This window comes from Bos taurus, chromosome 5 (genome assembly GCF_002263795.3).
Source record: "Bos taurus isolate L1 Dominette 01449 registration number 42190680 breed Hereford chromosome 5, ARS-UCD2.0, whole genome shotgun sequence".
NCBI classification, from domain to species: domain Eukaryota; kingdom Metazoa; phylum Chordata; class Mammalia; order Artiodactyla; family Bovidae; genus Bos; species Bos taurus.
In genome coordinates, this window is record NC_037332.1 from 95,283,866 (window position 1) to 95,309,870 (window position 26,005).

Sequence of the window (26,005 nt, forward strand, 5' to 3'; positions counted from 1 at the left end):
TTTCTTCTCTTGTGGTTTGATGGTCATCTTTAGTGTTATGTTGGGTTGCTTTTTCTTTTTTGTGGGTATATCTATTGTAGTTTTTAGGTTTGTTGCTTCTATGAGGTTTTGATATAGCAGTCTATAGTTGCACAGTTTGTTCTAAGTTGCTAGTCTCTTTCCTACCTAGAGGAGTTCCTGTTGTATTTGTTGTAAAGCTTTTCTGATGATGTTGAATTCTTGACTCTTGCTTGTTTGAAAAGCTTTTGGCTTCTCCCTCAAATCTGAATGATATACTTGCAGGGTAGAGTATTCTTGGTTGTAGTTTCTTCCCTTTCATCGCTTTATATACGTTGTGCCACTCCCTTCTGGCTTGCGGAGTTTCTGCCTAGAAGTCAGCTCATAACCTTATGGAAGTACCCGTGTATTTTTTTGTCATTTTCCCCTTGTTGATTTTCATATTTTTTCATTGTCTTTAATTTTTGTCAATTTGATTACCATGTGTCTTGCTGTGCTCTTCTTTGGGTTTATCCTGCCTGGGACACTCTGCACTTCCCAAACTTGGTTGAGGGGGTTTCCTTTCCCATGTTCGAGAAGTTTTCAGCTATCGTCTCCTCAAATATTTTATTAGATCCTTTCTCTATTTCTTATCATTTTTGAACCCCTATAATGCAAATGTTGGTGTGTTTAATATGTCCCAGAGGTCTCTTAGGTTGTCTTTATTTCATTCTTTATTTTGTTCAGTGGCAGTGATTCCCACCATTCTGCCTTCTAGGCCACTATTCCTTCTTCTGCCTCATTTATTCTGCTTGATTCCCTCTAGTATCTATTTAATTTCAGTAGATTAAGTTAAATCTACTGATTTAAAAAATCTGTTTGTTCTTTAGTTCTTCCAGGTCTATATTAAACATTTCTTGCACCTTCTCAATCCTTGCCTAAATCATTTATCCAAGATCCTGGATCATCTTCACTATCATTATTCTAAATTCTTTTTCTGCCTATCTCTACTTCATTTAGTTGCTTTTCTGGGGTTTTATTTTGTTCCTTCATCTGAGACATAATCCTCCACATTTTCATTTTCTCTAACTTTCTGTGATAGTGGTTTTTATTCAACAGGTTGCAGGGTTGCAGTTCTTGCTTCTGCTGTCTACCTTCTAGTAGATGGAGTATCTAAGAGTTTTGTGCAAGTTTCCTGATGGGAGGGACTGGTGGTAAGTAGAGCTGGGTCTTGCTCTTGTGGACAAGTCTGTGCTCAGTTAAACTTTACCCCACTTGCCTGCTGATGGGTATGGCTGTGTTCCTTCCCTCTTGGTTGTTTGGTCTGAATCAGCCCAACACTGGAGCCTACAGGCTGGTGTAGATAATGGTGACCTCATGGAGGCCTCATGCCAATGAGTACTTCTGAGAACTGCTGCTACCAGTGTCCTTGTCTCCATGGTGAACCATAGCTGGCCCCCTCTTCTGCAAAGACCCTCCAGCTCTAGCAGGTAAGGTCTGGTTCAGTCTCCTATGTGGTCACTGCTCCCTTCCCCTGGGTTCTACTGTGTACCAGATTTTGTGTGTGCCCTCCAAGAGTGGACTCTGTTTTCCCCAATCCTGTGGAAGTCCTGCAATCAAATCCCACTGGCCTTCAAAGTCAGGTTCTCTGGGGATTCCTTCTCCTGTTGCCAGACCCCCACATTGGGAAGCCTGACATGGGGCTCAGAACCTTCACTCCAGTGGGAGAAATTCTGTGTTATAATTTATCTCCAGTTCATGAGTAGCCCACCTGGTGATTATGTGATTTTATTTTATCATGATTGCACCCCTCCTACTATCTCATTGCAGCTTCTCCTTTGTCTCTGGATATGTGGGACAGCTTTTTTGGTTGGTTCTAGCATCTTCCTGTCAATGATGGTTCAGCAGTTTGTTGTGATTCCAGTGCTCTCTCAAGGAGTGAGTGCACATCCTTCTACTCTGCCATCTTGAAGCAATTCAAGGGCTATACCAGTTTATCAGAATATATACAAGATAATTCCCAGAAATGGGAAAAGCCTCAACTAAAGTGATACATAGGGAAGGAAAGGAAGTAGATAAAAGTGTGAGGACTTGGTAAATGGCCAGAAGGAACAACATCAATTTCCTTTTAGGGTAAGAGCATTGGGGTGCATGTATCATTTCCAAGCATGTTTTCCTCCAGATATATGCCCATGAGTGGGATTGCAGGGTAGTATGGTAGACCTATTTTTAGTTTTTAAAGAAACCTCCATACTGTTCTCCATAGTGGCTATATCAATTTACATTCCCACCAACAATGCAGGAGAGTTCCCTTCTCTCCACACCTTCCCTAGCATTTATTGTTTGTGGATTTTTTTTTGATGATAACCATTTTGACTGATGTGAGGTGTTATCTCATTGTAGTTTTGATTTGCATTTCTCTAATACTTAGCAATGTTGAGTTGAGAATACCCAGATCAAATCGGGCAGATGTTTCTTGCCTTCATCACGGTAAGAACTAAAGGAAAAGGTGTTTATCTGAGGGTTGGGAATAGGGTGACTTTAGTTTGAGATGTGTGGAGTTTGGGATATTTTGAGAAAATTTAGGGAGGTTCTCTCATAAAGACTAACATACAAATATTTTGACTGAACATTTATTATAGACTCTGACAGGGCAAACATAAGCATGGCATCACATTTATTGATTAGACCTCAGCTAAAAACATTTTTTTAATAGATAACTTCAGAAGAATTTCTGGGAGAAGTATTAATACTTATTAATCTTTATTATTAAATTTTGTTTCCTGGTCCTGAAACTTATAGAAAAGATCAAAACCTTTCTCCAGAAGAGAATTGAAAAGACCCTCCTCCTTCAGTCCTGAAATTGGGGTATGTGTATGTTAGCTGCTCGGCTCTGTCTGATTCTTTGTGATCCCATGGACTAGCCTACCATGCTCCTCAGTCCATGAGATTCTCCAGGAAGAATACTGGAGTGAGTTGCCATTCCCTTATCCAGGGGATCTTCCCAACCCGTGGATCAAACCCAGGTCTCCTGCATTTAGGCAGATTCTTTACCATCTGAGCAACCAGGGAAGCCTCAAAATTGGGATAGAAAATTTTAAATAACTATTTCTTGGTGATTTACTTTCCATAATATTTGAAGTTTTTATCCGTGAACTTCATCTTGGGTCTTGGTTCTGACACACAAAATAGAAACTTTAGTTTTCACACTTATTTAGACATTATTTTCACTTGTGTCACCTGTTATGTTTTGTTGGATTCCAAATTACAATGCATTAACTATTGAAATAGCAAAAAAGGTAGTAGCAGCAATAATGTAGTGAATCTCAAGGAATTAATTTTGTTTAACATTTTAAGAATTGTTTAAGAATACATTTGTTTTACCTTTTTAAAAAAAAAATAGAGAAGGTTCCAGTTGCTTCTACAACTTAGGTCTCACAATTTTTTGATAACTTATCTTTAAGATGTGACTAGAAAATGTATTAATAATGTTATTATGTAGGTTTCTTATACTACAGTGAAACAGGAATTTACTTAATGTGGTTAAAAAAATGAAACTAATAGAGGTAGTGAAATTATGAGGAAACTTGAGTCTAACACTTGCAACTCCATGTCTGTATAGACAGCAGATATGTTATAATCTTCTTGGGAAAAATTGTGAAAGTCTCTTGATTGAGAGAGACAGGCTTGCTCTGAAGTTTGTCCTGCAGCCTTGCAAACACAGCTACAGTTCTAATATAAAGTAGTGTCAAGTTACTCAAACCAGACCTAAGATATCAAAATTCTAATTTACAGTGAGAAATCAAGAATTAATATACTGCAGATGTGATGTGAATCTGTCTCCAATGGTAACCTTCCAGCCAGTGTAAAAGCTGAGGATTTGAGTGGCCATAGGATAAAACATTATATTAAGCCCAAGGGAGTCAATACAATGAGATACATGATGCCACCCCTCATTCTTAAGAAATTTATAGTCAAATTTACTGCAACAAATACACACAAATTCATATAACTAAAGAGAGATCTAGATGAGCAGTGAGCTTAGTGCTGAATCAGAATGGGGCAAAGTTGACTTTCTGTTGATAAGACTTTTTTTTTTTTTTTTTACAAGTTGATATCTTTATTTTTTTTAATTTTATTTTATTTTTAAACTTTACATAATTGTATTAGTTTTGCCAAATATCAAAATGAATCTATCACAGGTATACATGTGCTTGACAAGAACTCTGAGTTAAGCCAGCAGTGAAGAACCAGGTACACTTCTAGGAGGTGAAGGAAAGAGATCATTCCAGAGCCAAGCAAACCTGCAGCATTTTTATGTACTAGTATTTTGTTTCCTTGAAGATTTTTTCTTTTAAACTAATCCGTTTCAACCTGCTTTGTGTATTAGACACATTATTCAACCCACCTCATATTCTGCCTTTTATTCTAGCTTCAATCAGGTAAGCTGAGGCACTTCACCTCAGCCAAACTGCAAGAGCCCCCACTTTCTACCTCAGAGCTCTTCTGAAATCATAGCTGTTTAGTACTGGAGCATGTGCATAACTGGGAATGGTCAAAGGCCACTTTTGACCTATGCAGGATGTGAGTAGGTGGATAAATGCTCCCTCTTTCCATCCCTGGGGTGTGGTCTTCAGAGGCTTATTTTGCACACCTCTTTGGACCATCTTAAATGCACCCTGCTGCTTTCCCTCCCTCTGTGTTTCACTCTCCTAGCCCCCTACTCCTGTTCTCTGGAGCACTTTGCCAAATGATTCTCTTTTCATCCAGAATCTCAGGCTCTGATTTCTGGAAAGAGTGAGAGCTAAAATACCAACTTATGATTTTGTTGCCTGGAGATTGATTATTCATTAGTTAGTTATTTTCTTAGTGATTCTGATGAAGAGATAAAGCAAATCTAAAAACCAGGTATCCATTTATTTTAAGTCCTTTCAGAGAAGGAAAGGTGCAAAGCCAGGGTACAGAGAAGGAAGTTGAGTGACTGTGCTCATTGAACATGAAAGAGAAAAGCAATTCGAGGATCATAGTAAACTATTAGCTAAAACTAATCTGAATAGATTAAGTTGCAATTTTGCTTTTATATTTTCTCTGACATATGCTCTGCTTTCTCATGTATCTTTTTTCCCTCTATCTGACTGACTATATTAGGGGGAAATCGTATTGCTCAGGGTTGAAAACCACTTCCTCTTTCATAAATGAAGTGCTAGCAAACTTAGGTTCCAACTATGGGAAAGAGTGATTTCGGCCATGTATTACTGTTTTACGGATTCTAAGACAGTGTGACGAATTTTTTTTTTTAACTGAAAACAATTAACTTATAGAAAATATTAGAATACATAAAGAAAAGAAATTCAATTTGGGTGTTTGGGTTTTTACTTAGAAATCAAAAATTGATGGGGCTTCTTTTCATCTTTATTTATGGAAGAAAAAACTTTTTTAGAAAGTAATATTCTCAATCATTCAATAAATATTTATCAAGTGCATTGATTCTAAGGATGTTACTGTTATAAATGTTTAAATCTCATTTTCACGAAGATGGCATTTGCCCCTTGGACATCTGAATGTCCTCTAGGCTTCTTACCTGAGCTTGAGGACATAACGACTTGAGTTATTTTAGACTAACTTCTGTGAATGTTCAGGTAAATTTCACTTTGGGGTCAGGAACACACACATGTAATCTAGATCCGTCACAGAAACAGTATTGTGCCAGCTCTAGCATTCCCAGGATATGGGGTCATCAGCAAAAGTGGCCCCTACCTTCACAGAGCCTGCATAGAGCAAGGCTGAGATTAGAATTATGTGATATTTTTCTACCTTTTTGCTATTACAGTTTCCACACCAGTCACTTCACAACGTGGGGATTTTTTTTTTTTTTTAATAGAAAAGCATAAGGCTTAAACTAATCAAGTATTTAAGAAAAAAAAATTTTTTAAAGGCATGAGACTGGACAACCAGGAAGAGTTGATATATGGAGAAAACATTGAGGAACGGAGGACATCAATTAGGGGTAGCACAAGAAACTCAGATTTTGGCTTAATTCTCAAAGCACTTGCTAAATTGGTCAGTGTGTTAGCAGTAAATTTTTCTCATTGAATTCTCTTGAGGACTGGGTAAAAAAAAATTTTTTTTCCCCATATATGGGGGCACATGAATTTCAAAAAAGCACAGATTTGCAGAAGTTTATTATTTGTGGTAAGAAAAGGGGGTAGTACCAGTAACAGTGAAACAGCCATCCTTTCTCATTTCCCTCCACGGTCACTGGTGGTAAGGGTGGATGAGAATGCAGGAGAAAAGCTGGGAAGGGGCTGAGGCTGTAGCATTCATGGTCCAAGATCAGTTTGGAAAGCATATTTATTATATTTGGGAGGAGCAGAAAGGATGTTTCTGTAGATGTTGCCCACAATTATCCAACTATGGTCAATTGACTCAGTAACAATTGGACTCTCTTTCATGACCAGAGCTTCCCTGGTGGCTCAGATGGTAAAGCGTCTGCCTGCAATGTGGGAGACCCGGGTTCGATCCCTGGGTTGGGAAGATCTCCTGGAGAAGGAAATGGCAACCCACTCCAGTATTCTTGCCTGGAGAATCCCAGGGACGGAGGAGCCTGGTAGGCTACAGTCTATGGGGTCGCAGAGAGTCGGACACGACTGAGCGACTTCACTTCACTTGACTTCAAGACCAGAAACCTGGTGAATAGGTGTTCTGCACCTGCCTCTGTTTATCACTGCCATTACTTCCACTTTACCATTTTCAAAGAAAACCCACCATTATGGGCATGACTTGACTGAGAACAACTGACTTTCCTGCTCAAGATCTTTCTTTAACAGTTATAACACTGGCTGATCAGGGCAGCTTGACCAAGTCCCAGTCTATCACCTTGTTGGGCCAAGGTGCCGTGATGCTCGAACAGTAAGATTCTAATTTTAGTGCTCATTTCATATACAGTTTTCCCTGGTGGTCCAGTGGTTAAAACACTGCACTCCCAATGCAGGGAGCCCGGGATTTGATCCCTGGTCAGGGAACTAAATCTTATGTGCTGCAACTAGGAGTTCGAATTCTGCAACCAACGATTCCACATGCCTCAGCCAAATAAATAAAATACTGAGTCAGTTTTGAATGTTGAAAGCAGATAACTGGATTTAAATATTGTATCTGAGCTTTCTAGTATCTTAACCACTAAAAACTTAGTATGTCCAAAACTAAACATATGCTCCCTCCCAGACATGTTTCCTTTCTGCTCCCTCTCTCAAGTGATGATACAATACCCATCTGCTGAGTCCCAGCCCAGAATCTGAGTCATTCTGGCCTCCTCCCACCTCCCTGATGACCTGAATATAAAGTTTCTCTTTAACCTGAGCAGCTGTGCAATGGTTTCTTAGGCAGAGAAATGAATGCTGTGTATACCATTTCTTTTCTTCATTTTGCTCTCTTCCTATGTCCTCCTCCTTTTTATAGATATTTATTGAATACCTATGGCTTCCCAGGTGGCTCAGTGGTAAAGAACCCACTTACCAATACAAGAGACATGGGTTCATTCCCTGGATTGGAAGATCCCCTGGAGAAGGAAATGGCAACCCACTCCAGTATTCTTGCCTGGAAAATCCCATGGACAGAGGAGCCTGGCAGGCTACAATCCATAGGGTCGCAGAAGAGTCGGACATGACTTAGCGACTAAACAGCAACAAAAATTGAGTACTTGTTGTGGGCCAGACACTGTATTAGGTACTGAGGAAACAAGTTCACAGACCGGGAGCAGGAGCAGACGTGTAAGTAACATTAGACCAGCAGACCTACGTACAAGGTACATAGAGCTTGTAGAGTGAGTCAGTCCCTATAAAGGGGGTGCTGCTTCCTGAGTCTTAAATAACAGTTTTGAGATTACTCAGTAGTCAACAAGGGGGCAAATCTCAGGCAGAGGAAACAGCATATGTAAAGTCAGAGTGTTGGACCAGCTCATGGTAGGCCGGAGAACTGTGTGTAATGGTTTCGAGATCACATGGAGTGCAAGAGGTGGTGGATGAAACTAGATAGGTAGGCAGAAACCAGGTCATGAAGGACCAAGAGGATAAGTCAAAGAATTTTAATTCTAGGAAGTAGAAGCTGTTGACAATTGGGGGTAATCAAGTCAACAAATTAGTTTTGCATTTTAGAAAGGTCACTCTGGCAAAGTATGAAAAATGGATTAAAAGTCAGAGAGACCTGGGGGATAAAAGCCTCTTCAAAGTTTAGGCTAGCTGTGATATCGAAACTAGCATAGCAATGGTCTTCCCTGTGTCTCAATAGTAGAGAATCTACCTGCCAATGCAGGAGACACGGGTTCGATCCCTGGTTCTGGAAGATCCCACGTTCTGTGGAATAATGAACCCTGTGCACTGCAACAACCGAGCCTGTGCTCTAGAACCCGGAAGCTACAACTACTGAGCCTGTGTGTGGCAATTACTGAAACCCAAGCATCCTAGATGCTGTTCTCTGCAAGAAGAGAAGCCACCACAATGAGAAACACATGCATCGCAACTACAGAGCAGCCCCTGCTTGCCACAACTAGAGAAAAGCTGGTGTGCAGCAACAAAGACGCAGCACAGCCAAAAACAAATAAATTTATTTTTTAGAAACTAGCATAGAAAGGTAGAGCTAAGGAGGCACTTACTAACAGGAGTGCTATTTAGGAGGTTTTGATTAAATATAAGTTGTGGAGGAGAGAGGAGACCTGGATGGACTTGGGTTTTAGGCTGAAAGACACAGAGCTAGAAAGCAGATTGGAAGAGAATATGAGTTTTGCTTTGGATATTTTTAATTTCTAGTGCTAAAGGAATCATCCAGAAGGTATTAACCATTGTGCTGTTGGGGATAAAGTGGAACTCCTGGGAAAAGTAAGGAAAAGGCAAGTAGAGGAGGTGGTGATTCAGAAGTGATTGTTATTCCAGAGGCCATGGGAGGAAAGAGGTTTAAGAATAAGTGGTCACCAGGGACATGTGCTTTTGGAAGTTCATGTGACATTAGGATTCAAGAATTTCTTTTGTGATCCAGAGAGGGCTGCTGTGGTTGGTTAGCTTAGAGCTGCAAGACAGTGGAGCACGTTAATATCCTGAATGGGGATGAACCACTGCAGAGAGGGAGCTTTAGGGTACATGAGCAAGAAGATATAGGGTGCAGTGAAGTTCCTAATGAAAGTGGCAGATCCACTTAAGGAAAGTGGTGGGACTCAGAGCATGGGTGGAGGGATGGAGGAGACCATCAATTCACAAAATTATCAGGAACTTGAGGAATCCACAGGTGATAGCTTCTATCATTTCTACAAAGTAAGAATCTAATGTCATTTGTGAAGAATTAAGCAGGAGACCCCCTTCCATTGAAGGAGGCAGAAAGGCCACAGCCAGGAGGAAGAAATCAAGGCATCTGAAAAGAGTTAACCAGACCTGGCTTCCAGCAACCCACTGACTCAGGACTTGAACCAGGCCCTGCCAAAGACTTTCTCCCAATTCTACACTTCCTGGGTTCTGTTGAGTTTTCACCAGGCCTCTTTTTTTTTTTTTTTTTTAATATAAAAGAGAGAAGAGACTTTCCACTATTAAGGGAGGGGAACTAGAGAATAAAATTAAAAAACTCCTCAATCTTTTTTAAATGTTGTGTTTAAAAAAGGTTTTTTTGGTTCAATGTCTCAAATTCATCTGATCTCCTATTAGCTCAGTTTTGGATACTGACTGCCGCCGACCCTCCAGGACACACAGGCTGAGGACAACTTTATGACCCAGAGCCGAACAAGATGCACTGTGGGAGGTTACTATGTATCCTGAGAATAATTGGAACCACACTTTTTGGAGTTTCTCTCCTCTTTGGAATCACAGCTGCTTATATTGTTGGCTACCAATTTTTCCAAACGGATAATTACTATTTCTCTTTTGGGCTATACGGTGCAGTTTTAGTATCACACCTCGTCATCCAAAGCCTGTTTGCCTTTTTGGAGCACCAGAAAATGAAAAAATCTCTAGAAACCCCCGTTAAGTTGAACAAAACTGTTGCTCTTTGCATTGCCGCATATCAAGAAGATCCAGGCTACTTACGGAAATGTTTGCAATCTGTGAAAAGGCTAACCTACCCCAGCATTAAAGTTGTCATGGTCATAGATGGAAACTCAGAAGATGACCTTTACATGATGGACATCTTCAGTGAAGTCATGGGCAGGGACATGTCAGCCACGTATATCTGGAAGAGCAACTTCCACATGAAGGGTCCTGGTGAGAGAAATGAGTCACATAAAGAGAGCTCACAACATGTCACCCAGTTGGTCTTGTCCAGCAAGAATATCTGCATCATGCAAAAATGGGGTGGTAAAAGAGAAGTCATGTACACGGCTTTCAGAGCACTGGGACGGAGTGTGGATTATGTACAGGTCTGTGATTCAGACACCATACTTGACCCTGCCTCATCGGTGGAGATGGTAAAGGTTTTAGAAGAAGATCCCATGGTTGGAGGTGTTGGAGGAGATGTCCAGATTTTAAACAAGTATGATTCCTGGATATCTTTCCTCAGCAGTGTGAGATACTGGATGGCTTTTAACATAGAAAGAGCCTGTCAGTCTTATTTTGGCTGTGTCCAGTGCATTAGCGGACCCCTAGGAATGTACCGAAACTCCTTACTGCAGGAATTTGTGGAAGACTGGTACAATCAAGAATTTATGGGCAGCCATTGTAGTTTCGGAGATGACAGGCACCTAACGAACCGAGTGCTGAGTCTGGGCTATGCAACGAAATACACAGCTCGATCCAAGTGCCTTACTGAAACACCTAAGGAATATCTCAGATGGTTAAACCAGCAGACCCGTTGGAGCAAGTCCTACTTCCGAGAGTGGCTGTACAATGCGATGTGGTTCCACAAACATCACCTGTGGATGACCTATGAAGCCGTCATCACTGGGTTCTTCCCTTTCTTTCTCATTGCCACAGTAATCCAGCTCTTCTACAGGGGTAAAACTTGGAACATACTCCTCTTCCTCTTAACTGTCCAGTTAGTGGGTCTCATAAAATCATCTTTTGCCAGCTGCCTTAGAGGAAACACCATCATGGTCTTCATGTCCCTCTACTCCATGTTATACATGTCAAGTTTACTTCCCGCCAAGATGTTTGCAATTGCAACGATTAACAAAGCTGGGTGGGGTACTTCTGGAAGGAAGACCATTGTTGTTAATTTAATAGGACTCATCCCTGTAACAATTTGGTTCACAATCCTCCTGGGTGGTGTGGTTTTCACCATTTATATGGAATCTAAAAAGCCATTCTCAGAATCGAAACAGACAGTTGTAATTGTAGGAACATTGCTGTATGTATGCTACTGGGTCCTGTTTTTGACACTGTATGTGGTTGTCATCAAGAAGTGTGGCAGGCAGAGGAAGGGACCACAGTACAGCGTGGCGCTTGATGTATGATCTTACATTTGGTGTTTGCAGTTATAGATGCAGACACATGCACACAATCTTCATCCCTCCAGGGGACTGCACGGTGTCTTGGCATCAAGTATTGCCACCAAAGGAGACATATCGCTGCTGCTAGGACTTGAACAAAGACATTTGTATGGGTTTATTTTAATTCTGCCAAAGTAAAGTGACACGTCAAGAAGGATGAGTCAGATTTAACCTGATATTTCTATGAAAATGGGAAGAATTCTTTGTTCATGCACTCTTTCTTTACTTTACGTTTGCCTAACAGTGTTCTGCCCTATCGGAGAAGGTGATGGCACCCCACTCCAGTTCTCTTGCCTGGAAAATTCCTTGGGCAGAGGAGCCTGGTGGGCTGCAGTCCATTGGGTCGCTAAGAGTCAGACACAACTGAGTGACTTCACTTTCACTTTCATGCACTGGAGAAGGAAATAGCAACCCACTCCAGTGTTCTTGCCTAGAGAATCCCAGGGACCGGGGAGCCTGGTGGGCTGCCGTCTATGGGGTCGCACAGAGTTGGACATGACTGAAGTGACTTAGCAGCAGCAGTAGCAATTCTGCCCTATATACCTCACTAGTGATAACTTACATGGGTTGTTGTTGTTCGGTGGCTAAGTTGTGCCCAACTCTTAGCGACCCCATTGATGGCAGCACACCAGGCTTTCCAGTCCTTCACTATCTCCTTGGATTTGCTCAAACTCATGTCCATTGAGTTATTATGGAAGAAAAGGATTTTGAAACTCAAGGGAAATTTCTTTCAACATATACAACCCTAACTTATGGACTGTGTTTGTAGCTATTTTTTTTTTTTTTTTAGAAAAGTTTTCTGTCTAACTACCAAGTGAAATGCCAAAGGATATTTTATAGACTGTACTTTTATATAATTGTACTGTTTTAGAAGTTTGTATGCCAATCTTAAAACAAATTGTGCATAGTTTTATATTTTACTCCTCTGCCAAAATTCACCTATTCTTCCTTTTTTAAAAATAAATAGATTCTGAAAAAATTCATACTTGAAAAATGTCTACCCAAAATGTGAAGCTTGGTTGACTGATATTATTCATGATAGATAAAAAGAATAAAGTGTTTCTTTCTCTCTACTTTTAAAATTGAATAGTTAATTTCTGTGAAAAGGTGCTTAAACTTTCAATATTTTAATTTTTTTCATTTATTTTTAAATATTTATTTATTTGGGAGCTCTTGTAACTGTTTATTTAGTTGCAGCACATGGTATCTTCCAACTTCATTGCAGCACGTGTGATCTTTAGTTGAGGCATGTGCGATCTAGTTCCCTGACCAAGGTCCCCTACATTGGGAACAAGGAGTCTTAACCCCTCCCACTGAACCACCAAGAAAGTCCCTTTCTTCATTTGTCTTCAGTCAGTTCAGTTCAGTCGCTCAGTCGTGTCCAACTCTTTGCAATCCCATGAATTGCAGCACGCCAGGCCTCCCTGTCCATCACCAACTCTCGGAGTTCACTCAGACTAATGTCCATCGAGTCAGTGATGCCATCCAGCCATCTCATCCTCTGTCGTCCCCTTCTCCTCCTGCCCCCAATCCCTCCCAGCATCAGAGTCTTTTCCAGTGAGTCAACTCTTCGCATGAGGTGGCCAAAGTATTGGAGTTTCAGCTTTAGCATCAGTCCTTCCAATGAATACCCAGGACTGATCTCCTTTAGAATGGACTGGTTGGATCTCCTTGCAGTCCAAGGGACTCTCAAGAGTCTTCTCCAACACCACAGTTCAAAAGCATCAATTCTTCGGTGCTCAGCTTTCTTCACAGTCCAACTCTCACATCCATACATGACCACTGGAAAAACCATAGCCTTGACAAGACGGACCTTTGTTGGCAAAGTAATGTCTCTGCTTTTCAATATACTATCTAGTTTGGTCATAACTTTCCTTCCAAGGAGTAAACGTCTCTTAATTCCATGGCTGCAATCACCATTTGCAGTAATTTTGGAGCCCCCCAAAATAAAATCTGACACTGTTTCCACTGTTTCCCCATCTATCTGCCATGAAGTGATGGGACCAGATGCCATGATCTTAGTTTTCTGAATGTTGAACTTTAAGCCAACTTTTTCACTCTCATCTTTCACTTTCATCAAGAGGCTTTTTAGTTCCTTTTCATTTTCTGCCACAAGGGTGGTGTCATCTGCATATCTGAGGTTATTGAGATTTCTCCCAGCAATCTTGATTCCAATTTGTGCTTCTTCCAGCCCACCATTCTCATTTATCTTAGAAAAGGCCAATATATCTGTCACACTTTGGAAGTAGAAATTCATACTTACATGTACCAAAAAGAAGTCCTTGAAAAGCAAAGCCAAGTGGGTAGAAAAACACAATTTTTTCATAAGATTGAAAAAAAAAAAAAAAAAAAAAGCGAGTGCTTGATCTCAAAAGAAAGCACTAGGTATCCAGCAATAGATGAAATTTATGTATCAAAGATAGTCTTTGGAGATTCTCATAGTGTTTTTCCAGGCCAAGAAGAAGTGGGAAAAATTATCTGTGTAATTTGGACAAATATAGTACAGTTCATCATTTTGTTCTGTGACGTGTATTCACTGGATCCTGTCCATATGTTGAACATACTTCACCTACCTTTTTTTTTTCCCAAAGTTTTTTTTTTTTTCTCCAAAGTTCACTTTGTTGTTGTTTAGTCGCTAAGTTGTGTCCACCTCTTTGCGACCTCCTGGACTGCAGCATGCCAGGCTCCCCTGTCCCTCAACGTCTCCCGGAGTTTGCTCAAATTCATGTCCATGAGGTTTATATGGGTGAGTGGGATAAATTATAACAAGGATAAAGCATATAGTACGCACAAAGCACGCTAGTAAAGTAATGCTCAAAATTCTCCAAGCCAGGCTTCAGCAATACGTGAACTGTGAACTTCCAGATGTTCAACTTGGTTTTAGAAAAGGCAGGGGAACCAGAGATCAAATTGCCAACATCTGCTGGATCATCAAAAAAGCAAGAGTTCCATAAAAACATCTATTTCTGCTCTATTGACTATGCCAAAGCCTTTGACTGTGTGGATCACAATAAACTGTGGACAATTCTGAAAGAGATGGGAATACCAGATCACCTGACCTGCCTCTTGAGAAACTTATATGCAGGTCAGGAAGCAACAGTTAGAACTGGACATGGAACAACAGACTGGTTCCAAATAGGAAAAGGAGTATGCCAAGGCTGTATATTGTCACCCTGCTTATTTAACTTATATGCACAGTATATCATGAGAAACACTGGGCTGGAAGAAGCACAAACTGGAATCAAGATTGCTGGGAGAAATCTCAGTAACCTCAGATATGCAGATGATACCACCCATGGCAGAAAGTGAAGAGGAACTAAAACGCCTCTTGATGAAAGTGAAAGAAGAGAATGAGAAAGTTGGCTTAAAGCTCAACATTCAGAAAATGAATATCACGGCATCTGGTCCCATCACTTCATGGCAAATAGATGGGTAAACAGTGGAAACAGTGTCAGATTTTATTTTGGGGGGCTCCAAAATTACTGCAAATGGTGATTGCAGCCATGGAATTAAAAGACGCTTACTTCTTGGAAGGAAAGTTATGACCAACCTAGACAGCATATTCAAAAGCAGAGACATTACTTTGCCGACAAAGGTCCGTCTTGTCAAGGCTATGGTTTTTCCAGTGGTTATGTATGGATGTGAGAGTTGGACTGTGAAGAAAGCTGAGCACCGAAGAATTGATGCTTTTGAACTGTGGTGTTGGAGAAGACTCTTGAGAGTCCCTTGGACTGCAAGGAGATCCAACCAGTCCATTCTAAAGGAGATCAGTCCTGAGTGTTCATTGGAAGGACTGATGCTAAAGCTGAAACTCCAATACTTTGGCCACCTCATGCGAAGAGTTGACTCATTGGAAAAGACTCTGATGCTGGGAGAGATGGAGGGCAAGAGGAGAAGGGGACGACAGAGGATGAGATGGCTGGATGGCATCACCAACTTGATGGACATGAGTTTCAGTGAACTCCTGGAGTTGGTGATGGACAGGGAGGCCTGGTGTGCTGCAATTCATGGGGTTGCAAAGAGTCAGACACAACTGAGCAACTGAACTGAACTGAATTGAAAGCATATAGAGTCAAAAGTGGCAGAATCAAGCTCCACCTATTGTTATTTAACTTTCTAGGAAAGATTTTTTCTGATTTATACAGATAATTGCTTCATCTCTTCTGTTTGGCCTACATAAATATGTTCACATAGTAGACGTGGTATCAAGGTTTAATATTAATAGCTGTATCAAGAATTGGCACATAAAAAATGGATGGATCAGGTACCCCCAGCCTTGTTCATTTAGCTACTCTGGGATCTTATTTATTCATTTTGATTTTTGAGATGACCCATCTTGCCTTGTAGCTGGTGCTCTGTAGACCTGTGTTAAAAACACAACTGAACACATGAAGAGCTGAATTAAAAGTACTGTAATGAAGCAGAAATGTGGAGAAGTGTTCAACCATGTGGTTCCTGCCTTTCTACTTCCTTTTTATGCAGACACCTATATTCACCCATCTTGCTTAAGAATAAAACTGCACAGCCTACCTTCAGAGTACAAAAAGGATAATGTTCTACAATGTATACTTGCACTGATTGGAGAGCTTGTGGAAAGCAAACAGACCATGCCATTAAGTGAGACAAAACCTTGAGTTTGCCTTTCTATTTATGTTCCAAGTTAAGCTTTCAGTTCAGTTTAGTTCAGTTCAGTCGCTCAGTCATGTCCGACTCTTTGCAGCCCCATGAATTGCAGCACGACAGACCTCCCTGTCCATCACCAACTCCCAGAGTTCACTCAAACTCATGTCCATTGAGTCGGTGATACCATCCAGCCATCTCATCCTCTGTCATCCCTTTCTCCTCCTGCCCCCAATCCCTCCCAGCATCAGAGTCTTTTCCAATGAGTCAACTCTTTGCATGAGGTGGCCAAAGTACTGAACTCCTTATTGCCAAATTCAGACTTAAATTGAAGAAAGTAGGGAAAACCACTAGACCATTCAGCTATGACCTAAATCAAATCCCTTATGATTATACAGCAGAAGTGAGAAATAGATTTAAGGGACTAGATCTGATTGATAGAGTGCCTGATGAACTATGGAATGAGGTTTGTGACATTGTACAGGAGACAGGGATCAAGACCATCCCCATGGAAAAGAAATGCAAAAAAGCAAAATGGCTGTCTGAGGAGGCCTTACAAATAGCCAAGAAAAGAAGAGAAGCAAAAAGCAAAGGAGAAAAGGAAAGATACAAGCATCTGAATGCAGAGTTCCAAAGAATAGCAAGGAGAGATAAGAAAGCCTTCTTCAGTGATCAATGCAAAGAAATAGAGGAAAACAACAGAGTGGGAAAGTCTAGAGATCTCTTCAAGAAAATTAGAGATACCAAGGGAACATTTCATGCAAAGATGGGCTCAGTAAAGGACAGAAATGGTATGGACCTAACAGAAGCAGAAGATATTAAGAAGAGGTGGTAAGAATACACAGAAAAAAACTGTACAAAAAAGAGTTTCACAACCCAGATAATCACGATGGTGTGACTACTCACATAGAGCCAGACATCCTGGAATGTGAAGTCAAGTGGACCTTAGAAAGCATCACTGTGAACAAAGCTAGTGGAGGTGATGGAATTCCATTTGAGCTATTTCAAATCCTGAAAGATGATGCTGTGAAAGTTAAGCTTAGTAACATTCAAATGTCAAATTCTCTGCTTCTTATAAAAGATGAATGAATTGCCTGAATTTATTTTAGCAACTATTCAGTGTATTTACATTGAATTTTTTGTAATATTTTTGATAAGAAAAAAAAAAAAGAATTAAGCAGGAGAGATAGGGTAGAAAGTGAGAGAATGTGGATGCTTTGGCCCAACTATTGAGGGGGATGAAAAGGGCTGCAGACCAGGGTTGAACCCTATTCTGTTTTGAAAAACTGTATTTATTTTATTATTTATTTGGCTGCATTGGGTCTTAGTTGTGGCATGCACGATTTTCAGTGTGTAATGTGGGATTTTTTTGTTGCAGCACTTGGGCTCAGTAGTTGCAAAGCACAGGCTTACCTGCTCCAAGGCCTGTGGGATCCTAGTTCCCTGACCAGGGATTGAACCCAAGTCCCGGGCATTGCAAGGCAGACTTTCAACCAGGGAAATCTCAGATCTTATTCTTGGTTGAATGACAAGGAGGGTGAGAGGTCCAGCTCCTGCCTTGCCCAGAATTCCATCCCTAAGGTTGAGGCACTTAGACCGCCTTTCTGATGCTCCAACTACACCCCTACCTTTGACCTGGTTCTTTGTGCTGTAAGCTAATTGCCTTTGTTCAAGGCTCTGGTTTTCCCCCATTTGTAACAAGGACAAGGGCTTGCCAGGTGGCTCACTGGTAAAGAATCCACCTGTCAATGCAGGGTACATGGGTTTGATCACTGGGTCAGGAAGATCCAGTGAAGAAGATGACAACACACTCCACTGTTCTTGCCTGGGAAATCCCATGGACAGAGGAGCCTGGAGGGCTATAGTCCATGAGGTTGCAAAGAGTCATACACGACTTAAGAGACTGAACAACAACAATAACAAGGATAAACTATGGTGTGACAGATTTCCCAACTCTAATAGAATGAAACTCTTTAAAAGCAGATGTACTAGAATTGTTGGTTACACAGAAAAAGAAAGCCATCAGCCACTCAGTTCAATCGCATCCTAGCATTATTCCTTTTTCTTTTTTTCCAGGGGTCTACTATGCAACTGCGTACTGGATGCCTACCGAGAAGACAATACAAGTCAAAAATGTCCTAGACAGGAAGGGGGATGCCTATGGCTTTTACAATAACTCTGTGAAAACCACAGGCTGGGGTATCCTGGAGATCAAAGCAGGGTACGGTTCTCAATCCCTGAGCAATGAGATCATCATGTTTGCTGCCGGCTTTTTGGAGGGCTACCTCACTGCTCCGTAAGTACCCCAGTCATGGTAGAGAACTGCAAGGCAACCTCTGTCCCTTTCTTTTTTCAGCAGTATCATTTTTCTTCCTAGCATTGTACACTAGAATTGAAAAGTCACCGTGGTCCTTCTCATATGATAGAAACATCAGAATTACATTTACAGGGACTTCCTTGGCAGTCCAGTTGTTAAGACTCCGAGCAGGGGGCCTGGGTTCAATCCCCGCTTGGGGAACTAAGATCCTAAGTTCTGTGCAGTATGGCCAAAAGTTAAAAAAAAAAAAAAAAATCACAATTACATTTGTATCTATAATCATGCTGCCTAGAAGGAGCAAAGCCCCCAGTTGTGACATTTAAAACATTTCCCTCTCATGAAACTGTTGTAAAGACAGCTAAGTCATTTCATCTCACTAATCATTTATTGTCAGGGAGAAAGCAAAAGGGAAGTGGAGTGGCTCTTTGAGAAGCACAAAACAGAGAGGATTAACTAAAATTTAATTAAAAATAAAATGTAAGAGCATTTATTTTTAACTGTTTCTTAGAATGATACTTTCAAGTGGGCAAATATTTTAAATTGAAATTTTGATGTCTTATCATGAATGTTCTATTGTTGTTTGATTCTTGAGTTCTTCCTTTGTCTAATGAAAATAACAAAAATGTAGTTATAATAATGCAATCATGATGCATCCTTTTTGGAGAATGCTTCCTTGAGGAAAGGAAAGTTGCAAATTATCAAACAAGCCTCATTCTTCCTTTGATATAAAATATCTTGAGGACTTGGCTTTCTTCTTTTTATGTTCTGTGACCTAGATCGCTGAGTGCAAGTTTAACCAAACCTCATTTTCCCCTGTTACAGCCTTAGTCATAGTAAACACAGTGCTGGTCTTAATCTGTTTCTAAGTGCTGGCAATTATATCAAATGTTGAATGGCTAATTACTGGGCTCTGGCTGCTGTGTGTTTTTTTTTTAACCTTAAACTAAAAATTCCTGTTTTTATCTTTCTACCAAATTTTTATTACCTTGCCATACAAGTCCCCGTAGTAGGGAACTCTCTATTTGGAGATGTAGAAAACAGTAAAGTGAATACAATGTTTAAAAACATGTTTAAAACTATTATTCTGCATATAACAATCCAGACTTTTTTCTTTTTCCCTCCAAATCCTTATCTGTTTCTGGATCCACTGAATTCTCATTGCATTCTTTTTAGAAGTTTTTATCTATTTATTTATTTTTGGCTGTGCTGGGTCTCGTTGCTGTGCAGGCTTTTCTCTAGTTGCGGAGAGTAGGAGCTCCTCTCTAGTTGTTGTGGGCAGGCTTCTCATTGTGGTGGCTTCTCTCATTACAGAGCACAGGCTCTAGGGCCCTCAGACTTCAGTAGTTGGGGCTCCCAGGCTTGAGAGCACAGGCTTAGTAGTTGAGGCACATGGGCTTAGTTGCCCCTCGGCTTGCGGAATCTTCCTGGATCAGGGATGGAATACAGGTGGAATCTGTCTGGCAGATGGATTCTTTACCACTGAGCCACCAAAGAAGCTCCTGATTTCAGACTCTGAATCCGCCTTCCCTAGGATCCTGTAGCAGCAGCCTGGGGATCGGGGATCAGGAGTGAGGGAGGGGCCAGCCTAGGAAGCTCACTCATTACAGGATCCTTTAGGAAACATTGGGAAATATTCTTGGCAGCATCTCTGCTGCAGAGAACACAGAAAAAGTGATTCAATCATTAATCCTATGGGAGTCTGAGAGGAAGGCACCCCTGTAGACCAGAGCAGCCAAGGGAGGCTTTGTGGAAGCAGTGAGTGATGAGAACCCTTAGGCTTTAGCCAAAATCATTCAAGGTGGAAGGTAACAGAAGGGAGCACTGAAGAAAGGCACTCAGTCTGAAGAAGTTGCATTTACAGTGACCAGGAGTGGAAGCTCCAAGTGAGCAAGCAGGGACATCTGGTTTGAAAAGGCAGATGACAGCCATGTCATGGAAGCTCTGGGTAGAGGCCCATGTGACGGTGGTCATTCTCTACTTCAAGCAGAGTTCTCTTGAATTGGAAAGACAGCCTCTTTGTTCATCTCCATCTAGGATTTGTGAGTGTGGAAACTCTCCCCAGCTGCTCATGATGGGCTTCCCCTGTAGGTGGTACTAGGAGTCTGAGAGGAGCTCTGCTCTTCGCAGGACTTTGTTGTATCTCACGGAGCCCGAGAAGATGCTGGTGAGCAGGAAGTTGCCTGATAAAGGATAGAAGAGGGTGGAAGGAAGAGTGAGATCAATATTTGTATGTTTGAAGGAGAAGAAAAAGAAAGAGAGGAGGAGAGGACAAGAAGAAAAGAGGAAAGGAAGGAAGGAAGGATGGAACAGAACAGGAAAGAGGAGGAGGAGGAGGAGGAATAATTACAACCAAGGGATATCCCTGGCTGATCAGCGGTTAGGACTCTGTGCTCTCACTGCCGAGGGCCCAGGTTCAGTTGCTGGTTAGGGAACGAATTGCCCATGAGCTGTGCAACCAAATAAATAAATATATGCTACTATTTTTTTTTAAATTATAACCAAAACCCTCTTTTTATTTATTTTTTTTTCAATGTATGTTTTGGCTATGCTGGGTCTTCACTGTGGCACACCGGCTTAGTTCCCCAACCAAGGATCAAACACAGGTTCCCTTCATTGGAAGGCAGATTCTTAACCACTGGACCACCAGGGAAGTCCCCCAAACCTATCTTTAGAAGGGCATTTCCCATAAGCTCCTTTCAGAGGCTGTCATTCTGACTGCATTACTGAGAAGTTCAGTAAGTAAGGGAATTTCTGAATCAGCACACATTCCAAGGCTCTGCTCTGTGCCTTGCTCAAAGCTTGGAGCCACGGGATACGATGCAGCAAGTGTCAAACAGACCCCTGGCAATGGGTTGGGGAAGAGGGAGGAGAGGGAAGAGGTTACCAGTTTCCTGCCTCCTCTCTGATATGGTCCATGGGGTGAAGGCTTAGTACACATTCTGTGGTGCAAGAGTTTAATTTGAAGGAAGTGCCAAATGGAGTAGAGAGCTGGGGCTCACAGAGACAAGAGCTTTTGCAGGGAGATAGGGTGGGAGAGGCGGGGTGGAGGGTGGTGGTGGTATGGTTGGTGAGTGGCAACTGGAAGGATTCCTGGAATCGAGACTCTTAGACTGAAGGCCCCATCAAAGAAGGACTGCAGCAGTAAGAGCTCCATGCACTGTCTCAGCTGAGCAGGAAGGCAGTGGGACTCCCTCTGAGCAAAAGTATCCAGCATTCTCTGAAGCAAAGCAGAAATAGCTTAAAATATCAACCCTCTGGAAGGACTGTAGCCACAAACCAATGGTGGAGAAACAAGTCACAGGCTAGAGTCTTTTGTTTTCAGCTACACTGCTGCTGCTGCTGCTGCTAAGGTGCTTCAGTCATGTCCGACTCTGTGTGACCCCATAGATGGCAGCCCACCAGGCTCCCCCATCCCTGGGATTCTCCAGGCAAGAACACTGGAGTGGGTTGCCATTTCCTTCTCCAATGCATGAAAGTGAAAAGTGAAAGTGAAGTCGCTCAGTCGTTTCTGACTCTTAGCGTCCCATGGACTGCAGCCTACCAGACTCCTCCGCCCATGGGATTTTCCAGGCAAGAGTACTGGAGTGGGGTGCCATTGCCTTCTCTGTTCAGCTACACAAGGGGAGTTATATGAGAAGCAATAGCATCTTCATACCCAGGCATCATTTCATCCACTTAAAACATATACTGCTGGAGACTGTTTTGCAAAGTACAGTCCCACGTACCCAGACACAGCCTTGGTGCTAGGGCAAAGAAGGTGAGTTTGTGCCAGAGGCCAGAAGAAAGAGCTGCCTTGTTTCCCTCTCATTTTACAGAGTTGCTCAGGCAGCTACCAAGAGCAGTAGAAGGTATAGGCCTACCACTTTCTTCCATGTTTAAAATGGAGTGTTCCTTATAGTCTCTTGAACCTCCTAAGGGCAGAAGTGTGTGGAAGGTTGGAGATCGTGGAATGAACGACTTGAGATAGACAAGGATGTTGGTTTGACAACCTCGGAAAATATCATTTGAAATATGAAATATTCAAGAAACCAAATCAAAATGCAAAGACATATCCTCATATGCTCCATCATCACCTTTGAAGCATTCTGCAATTTGCTGCTTCTCTGAACTTTTACAACATTCTCCTGGGTCCAGCCCTTTGTATCAATACTTTATCCTGAAGCTCACGGCCATCTACCTGCGCTGCTTCTGCAGGGTGATCTTGTGTGGAGCAGCAGCACATCAGCTTAGAGCAGGCACTCACTGTTTTCAGGGGTTTCTCTCACTGGTTTGCTCTTCTTCATGCTCTACTCTCCCTCTTCTTTCCCTGCCCCACTCCCATCCCCCGAGGAACCCCCTCCCTGTGTGGTGCACCACGAATTTCACATGTGCCCATGAGCCGTGCCGTGATGCTCCTTCTGCCTCTTGCTCATCCCCTTCCTAGCAACTCTTCGAACTATGATTCCTAAGAGCCAGATGCTGCTCTTCACATCTCTACCGATCAAAATACTGCTCAACCTCCAAGACCCATCTCAGGTGCTGTCTCCTTGATGAAGCTCTTCCTGACTCCATTTCTACTGGGTCAAAGCCCCATCTTTCTCCTCCACCATCTGTTAGTGCTTTGGGGACAGGGTCCCCATCTTTCATCTGTGCATACCCAAGAAGCCCAGCACAGCACTTCTGCCACCAGCACTTACTTAACAGGCTTGTTAAGTTGAACTGAATCCTGTTGTTGTTCCAGTTTTATTAGAGATGAATCAGAAGTGTGAGCTACCTATTTCCATGTAATGCCCTGTCTAGCAGCCTTGGCCAGATGGAATTCTTTCCTCCTTTTTTCTTTTTTTTTAAACTCTACTGGGGTGGCTCCCTAAGAGTTGCAAATTAAGAGTCTCTGATGGCTCACTAATGAGGTAAAAGCTGATAAACAGCCATAGATTGGTTTTTAATAAAATGAGTCATGAGACCTTTGTGGAAAGAATGGTGATGAGGGTGTGGAGACCTGGTCTGCTCTAGTTTTTAGCAAAGCAGCTTATCTCATGCATTGCTGGAGCAGCTGCAGAAATGACTTCTTCAGGGTTTACGCAGCTTGGGTGAGTGAATTCCATGCAGCCAACACTTGTGAATATTACCTTGTGCTGGGCTCTGGGAACAGAGAGACAGTGGGGAGTGAGTTCCTCAGTACTTTGCTCACTCTTTTTAAGTTAATGTGTTGACACAACAGTTGCTGAAACTATGATGAAAAGATATTCTAGCAAGATTTTGACACAAGTAGAGAAAGTAGGGAAAGCAGTCAAAAGGTGGAACCTTTTCAATGTTTGTCTTACCATCAGATACTTCAAGAATCTCCTCCATACCCCCAAACTTGCTCCTTCTGATATTAGAAACTGACTATGGCTTCTGGTCAAGGCTGTAGACACAGCAAAGATAAGTAAGACACAGTTCCACCCTTAAAATTATCAAATGACACATCAACCAGTAATTATTTGGAAATTAACATGAACCACAAAATGGTGATGATGATGATAACGACTGGCATATATATATAATTTAAAATATGTCAAGCATTGTTCAAAACATTTTATATATGTTATATTACTTGTATGAGGTGTGTGTATGCTCAGTTGTGTCTGACTCTTTGTGACCCCGTGGGCTGTAGCCCACCAGGCTCCTCTGTCCATGGGCTTCTCCAGGCAAGAATACTGGAAAGTGAACGTGAAAGTGAAGTCACTCAGTCGTGTCCGACTCTTAGCAACCGCATGGACTACAGCCCACCAGGCCCTCCGTCCATGGGATTTTCCAGGCAAGAGTACTGGAGTGGGGTGCCATTGCCTTCTCCATTAACATCGGCTAGGCATATTATATTTACTTGGAGCTGGTATACTTGGTGACAGCCTTAGTGCCCTTGGACACGGCGTGCTTGGCCAGCTCCCCAGGTAGCAGCAAGCTCACGGTGGTCTGGATCTCCCTGGAGTGGGTTGCTATTTCCTCCTCTAGGCGATCTTCCTGACCCAGGAATTGAATGCACGACTCTTGTGTCTCCTGCATTGGCAAGTGGATTCTTTACCACTGAGCCATCTGGGAAGCCCATTAAATTATTTCATCCATAACAGTGCTATAAGATATATATTATTATTATCTTCCTATCATTGATGAGAAAACTAGGGCACAGAGAAGTTCAGTAACTAGCTGAAAGTCACAAAGCTAGTAAGCAGAAGCCAGGTTTGGAAACAAGCTATCTGGCTATGGAGTCCATGCACATGCACACAACACGTACAAACACAAATAGATTAATCACAATGGGAAATACTACAGGAGCCCGTTCCTACTAAAGGAAGTAGGAAATCAAAACAGCTAGGAAAGAGTAGGAGGGAGCTCCTGACAAGCACTAAGTGAAACTCACTCAGTCGTGTCCGACTCTTTGCGACCCCATGGACTGTAGCCCACCAGGCTTTTCTGTCCATGTCATTTTCCAGGCAAGAATGCTGGAGTGGGCTATACCATATCAAGTGATATGGTATTAACATAATGCAGATAGATTTAAGGAAAAGTGGGCATACGAGTGTGTGAGAGATGGAAAGGTGGGTGAAGTCTCCGCCAGCTTAGGAGGAAACTTACTGACTTTACACACCATAGGAGCTGGAGCTAAATCTAACACATCCTTGATCTGGAGACTGGTGTGGGTTCTGTTTGATGAGAATTCAGAGACATGGAGAAGCTGGGAGTCTTTCATATGGTCGAAGAGCCCTGAAGGAGTAGGTCGAGCTTTGAGCTCAGAATTCAAAGCCTCTGCTCTTATCTGCTGTCCGGTGTTGCTATAACACACACGAAATGTAGAGTCCCAGGGCCAAGGGTCAGAGAAGGGCCTCAGCCTTCTGAGGGGGCTGTGAGTGGACTGTGTTCCTCAGGGCCCCTAGATGGGGCAGAATCAGGCGAAGCCTCCATTTCTGATCTCAAGGTACAGGTTTCTCTTCACCTGCTCTGAATGTCAGAATCAAAAAATTTAGCCCTCACCCAAAAAAGAAAGAAGCAATTTTAATAATCCTAGCCTAATTACCCTCCTCTATCTCCATCTGTCCTGTCTACTGTGCTGTGGACCTCTCAGCTCCACCCCCAAGTCAGGGTGAATGTTCCTCTGTTTCAGGGTTTCTCAGCCTCAGCACTTTAACATCAGGGATTGAATTATCCTTTGTTGTGCATTGTAGGATGTTTAGCAACGTCCTTGCTATTTACCCACTAGATGCCAATTGCACCTTCCCTCCCCCTATTGTGACAATGAAATATGTCTCCAGACATTGCCAAATGGATGGAAAAATCACTCCAGTTGAGAAACATGGCCTGTATTGAAATAGACTGAAAAGTAGAGAGGATCTGGAACTCTGAATGGAGCTGGGCAAGATGCAGTGGTGGAGACCTCAGCTAAAATGTATGACTTTTGTTTCTTTACCTGAGTGACCACTGTGGGTCAATAGCCCACAAACTATTTTTTTCCAAAAAAAAGAACTTCATTTTCACTTAAATCATTTTAATGTTAAGAGCCCATTCCTCCTCATGGCAAGAAATGTGACCATAGTTATTTCAATAAGAACAAAATAATTTATCATTGAGACTAAGTCAGTTCAAAATAGGCTTCCCAGGTAGTCCTAGGGGAATGAACC

General features: G+C 42.0%; 2 protein-coding genes across 5 annotated transcripts in view; both read left to right on the top strand.

Moving 5' to 3' along the window:
- The window catches only part of PLBD1 (phospholipase B domain containing 1), an 89,032-nt gene that overhangs the window by 9,914 nt on the left and 53,113 nt on the right, over positions 1-26,005 (top strand). For all 4 annotated transcript variants that reach the window (NM_001166298.1, NM_001101044.2, XM_005206971.4 and 1 more), the window contains exon 2: positions 18,131-18,350. In NM_001166298.1, coding sequence (NP_001159770.1) covers positions 18,131-18,350 — 220 coding nt within the window. The remainder of the gene's footprint in view (positions 1-18,130; positions 18,351-26,005) is intronic.
- Positions 5,907-11,969, top strand: LOC132345335 (hyaluronan synthase 2-like). Its single transcript, XM_059887057.1, has one exon. It carries the CDS (start codon positions 9,740-9,742, stop codon positions 11,396-11,398), a length of 1,659 nt encoding a protein of 552 aa, XP_059743040.1. The 5' UTR covers positions 5,907-9,739; the 3' UTR covers positions 11,399-11,969.

Coding starts and splice junctions, on each gene's coding strand:
- LOC132345335 (XM_059887057.1), top strand. CDS start 9,740: ATGCACTGTGGGAGGTTACTATGTATCCTGAGAATAATTGGAACCACA.